This window comes from Crocodylus porosus, unplaced genomic scaffold (assembly GCF_001723895.1).
Source record: "Crocodylus porosus isolate Cpor-Errol unplaced genomic scaffold, CroPor_comp1, whole genome shotgun sequence".
Taxonomy (NCBI): domain Eukaryota; kingdom Metazoa; phylum Chordata; order Crocodylia; family Crocodylidae; genus Crocodylus; species Crocodylus porosus.
Window position 1 is genome coordinate 22321798 of NW_017728912.1, and position 4525 is coordinate 22326322.

General features: G+C 40.8%; 1 protein-coding gene across 1 annotated transcript in view; it reads right to left on the bottom strand.

Annotated features, from left to right (window-relative positions):
- Positions 1-1271: 1271 nt before the first annotated feature.
- Positions 1272-4525, bottom strand: part of NPNT (nephronectin) — a gene marked incomplete at its 5' end in the record, with an annotated part of 77718 nt that continues 74464 nt past the window's right edge. The window contains 2 exons of the mRNA XM_019534146.1: positions 1272-1765; positions 3914-4170. Coding sequence (XP_019389691.1) covers positions 1670-1765; positions 3914-4170 — 353 coding nt within the window. The remainder of the gene's footprint in view (positions 1766-3913; positions 4171-4525) is intronic.

The following is a 4525-nucleotide window of genomic DNA, read 5'->3' on the forward strand; positions in this document are numbered from 1 at the left end:
AATACAAAGATGACATTTTGTCAAATGGAAAAATGTTGATGATAGCACTGATTATTAAAGCTTTCCTTTACAAAACGGTAACCCAAACCAAACAGAGAAATTTGCCACAGTTATTAATTTATCATATGCACAATGGATAACCAAAGAATGTCCAATATTCTGACAAATACCAGTTTCAGCTTTCAAAATGATGTATTTTGTCATTTATTTTCTAAGCAGTCTGGCAAGGACTTTGTACAAATGCAAGACTCAATGTTCTGAATTCATTTGTTCATTCTTCTTAGTGCAACATTAAAGCAGGCAACTCACTGAGTTGCTTATGTTGTCTAGATCAGAGAATCATAAGGTTAGAGGGGACCTCAACACCTGACAATCATTCTACTCAATGACAATGGCTGCTACTATCAGCACAAGCTTTGGCCCATCCTACTGATTTTTGTCAAATTCAAAATCAGCTCTTCAGTTCCCAGGGAGATCATTGAGAACTGACAGTGAGCTAGACCTGACAGAACTGGACTTTCTTGGCTCAACTCATCAGCTAATAGACATTTGTGTAATACTACTGAAACTTACTGAGTTACCAATTCACATCAGCTGAGGATCTGGTCTCTTGCTTGCAGTCATCTTATAATATAAAAAAATTGCACTATTATTTAGAGAAAAAGGGATCATCTGGAAATCATCAAATCACTATTGATTTATCAATGGACACACACGGACGGTCAAAAAACACGTTGTGCTCACATATACTGTAGTTTAGGCTGAGAGCACAGCTGCCGTTTACCTTGCAACTAAAATCTAAATATTAAAAACATAAATATGTTAACCATATACATTTACACAAAACAGCAGTAGCAATATTACAGAGATGTAGTGTCTACTCTATGTAAGCTACCTATTGTTAACATGGATACAGTATCAGAATAAATGATACTTGATATGTAACAAACCCTTCTCTAAAAACCAATGGCAGTAAAATAGCCAGAGTTCATATCCAGGCCTCAGATTCAAATTACAAAGTCAAATCAATTGAATGGTATTTTGCTGAAATAGCAGCACTCTGGGGAAATACAGAATGGCAGCTATTACCATTGTTGTCTGAGCTGGTGATATCTTTTAGTAGTATTTGGGCACGTCTACACCTTCATTACTGTGCATTTAGTTTAGTACTTCTTTAATAAAGTACTAAACTAAATGTGCAATACCAGTGCATGGTTATTTAGTGACATTTACTGTGCATTAGCCTAATAATAACTGCACAGTAGACTATCAGCACAGTTTTTGCCATGACACACTACTTCAGCGTTATTAGGCCAATATGCAGTAAGTGTATCATGTAAATATACCCTTTAGCTACAATTTGCCCCTTTAATGGGGTATAAGAAGTGTGAGGAGAAGACTTTCAATATGATCATCCTGTAGGCATGGAATGATCAGGAACAAGTTAACAGTAGCATCCAATACTGGCTTGGAGTTTGTGTCCTTAGACATTTATATAAGTGTAAATTCACTAGGATTGCACAAAATAAGCAAACAAGAAGTGGTCACTCTTTAAATATTTCTCCTTTTTGCCCAAAGGATTGGGGGAGGGGAGTTACACACTTGATGGGAGTAGGATTAAGGGGAAAGGGGAGATTAACAGATGTTCTTTGCCAGTCTACTCGCATTGCTAATGTCTTTCAGAGCAGTGGCCTCTCTTTAAGCTCACATCATCCAGTCCAATGTCGCCAGTTCTCCCTTTTCCTTTTTCACCTTTGAAAATAACCTGGGGAAAAGATGAAGTCTGAATTAATAAAACTTGTGATGAGAATGGCTATGTGTTCAGAAAGGTCCCAGCCATAACATAACAAGAGCACGACATGAAGGAACTCAGGCATGTCTCTGTTTTGGATCATTAAAGTGTGTCTATGAATTCATCACTTTCTAAATGAGCTGTGGATTCACATTTTGTTTTGTTTTGCTTTATTTTCAATTTCTTTGATCTCTTTGCAGTCCTTTTTATTTTCATATTCCTGCCAGACACACAAAGAGGGTGGAAATATCTAGGAGGTACTGATATAGGCAGTTGTCAGACTGGGAATGGGGGCATCTCTTGCTAATGATCTTTCTATAGAAATTTAAATGATTCCATTCACTGCTAAGATACCTCTGTGATGAAGGAAGATAAGTGGGCTAAGTTCTAGGCTGCAGTTCTTGTTGGGAACATGAGACTCATTGTGAGCATATGTTACTGTGAATACTTCCCTAAGTAGGACATCTTTGTGCCCTTTTCACTCCAAGAGTAGATGGCAGTCTAGGCCTGACACCAGGCCACTGAGACTGCTCTCTGTTTGGTTCCCCATGATATAATATTTCATTGTACTGGGTGAAGTGGTCCCTAGTTTAAAACTACAGTTTGATAACTGCTTTGCTACAAGTGGGGCTGCCTGGGCTTGAGGGGAAGAAGTAAGGCAGGGAGAGAGCCAGAAAGGAAGAAGGTGCCAGGGTGGGTAGAGTAAAGTCTGAGTGAGGACAGAGGGAACTGGAATGGCCCAATAAAGACTGTTCGTTTCTCAACAGTCTGCTGCGTGGTTGGAGACAACTGGTACTCCAATACCCCTTTTCTTTAAAAGAAAAAACACTCCCTCCTTCCCAGGAGCTGATTAAAAAGGAGCCACAGATCGCTGGGGAGGCAAGGGACTGAAAAGAGCTGGGATCTCAAAGACGGGGGGCTTCCCCCTTGTGAAGCCATGCTAGGGCTAGCTGCAGGGGCCCTCTTAGGAGAGGGAGACTGAATAAAGCTGCTTTTTGGGGAGTCCCAAGAAAGAACTTTCCCCTCTCCCTTGAATGGGGCATTTGATCCTTGCATGACAACCTCTAAATGTAATGTTGTTTTCAAATCATATCAAACTATCACAAGTTTTGTCTAAACACACTTTCTAAGGGAAGTTTTCATTTTCAAACAGACACTGCAAATTGCTCAGTGTGGACACTAGATAGTTCTGGCTTGTAGAAACGATATTGTCTGAATAAAAACAGTCTGTGATATGACAAAGCAAATGGTTTTTGGCCTGGATGTCAAAACATACTCAAACTAAGCTTTATATGTAAAAATTTATAGTTGAGGGGGAAAGCAAAGCTCAGTGGTCAAGTGGAATGAAAAGTGAGAGAACCACAGTGGAAATGTGCTATAGATTGCTCCTCAAAAGCAAATTAGTTGCTTTTATATCGGTTTTAATCGATCCACAATCATCAAGTTTCCTCACCCATGCTGCTGCATATTCAAAAGGCCAAGCTGTTTGCTTTAACATGAGCAAATGTTATTTTTGTTCATAACTTGAAAATTAATTCAAACATTCCAGCTAGGTTCTCTCATTACAGTTAGAGGAGCCTGACACATGCTTACCCCTAAAAGAACAGAGGAAGCACTCAGTGACTGCCAAAATTGGAGTTGAACTAAACTGATGTAAGGAAACCAGTAGTCATTTAAAAAAAAAAAAAAAGTATGGATTGCTATCTTGAAATCCAATTTTGTTTAGGTTTATTAAGCTTGGTTTGTCTGTGACCGATGGGCTCTCTTAGTTGTGGTAACTCAGATCTTTAAAAGTATTCTGACAAGACTAGGGAAAAGCAGAGGATAAAGGGATGAAGTATGTGTTTATAACCCATCTTCTAAGAGGGACTATACCTGGTTTACAAGTTTTAGTGACTGCTATTAGTATTACTTCTGTTTTTGATTGTAGGTGTTTTTACATGGATAGTGTAGGGGGAAACTAATGCAGGAGCCCAAATGATCTCTCCTATTACTCCAGGGCCAAAGATAAATTCAACTGATTTCTAAATAAAATCAACTATAGGCTAGCACTGAACCAGTGCTCCACCTCCTAGTCCCCTCATTTTACTATACTAGAACAGCTTAACCAATTCTACTTACGCTCTTGATGCCTGAGCCCTGTAAAGTTAAATGTGTTTGTCTCCAACCATGGCCACCATTTCTTCCCCAGACTGCTGGTCCGTGAGTACCATTTTTTCTTACAAATACTTGGAGTGTACCAGGATGTAGTCCAGATACCTTGTGTCTAAAGGACAGACACAAGTCCCCTGAATGAGCCAACTGGCCTAGAGACAGGACCAGACGTGCTACTCTTCCCTCTTTGCCCTTGGATTCAGAGACTATAAGATACCGTCCACCTGCAAGAGAAAAAGAAGTTCTTTCAAAATGGGTTAATGCAGGGGTGGGCAAAATACGGCCGGCGAGGCCATTCTATCCAGCCTGTGGGGCACCTAAAAATGTAGAAAATTAATATTTCTCTGCCCTTGGTTCCTGTCATTTTTGGCAGTAGGCAGAGGAAGTAGGACCCAGGGGAAGCCTGACAGGCTCCAACAACAGTGGTGCCTGCCCAGCCCCACCCTGCCCCCCAGCTGGAAGCCCCAGCTGGGGCTTCTGGCCTAGGACCACATGGCTGCCCCGTGCCAGAACCACAGGTAAGTGAGGGGAGAAGGGTTAGGGGGACCCCAGGCAGGGAAGGAGCATGGGGGGGGTGCA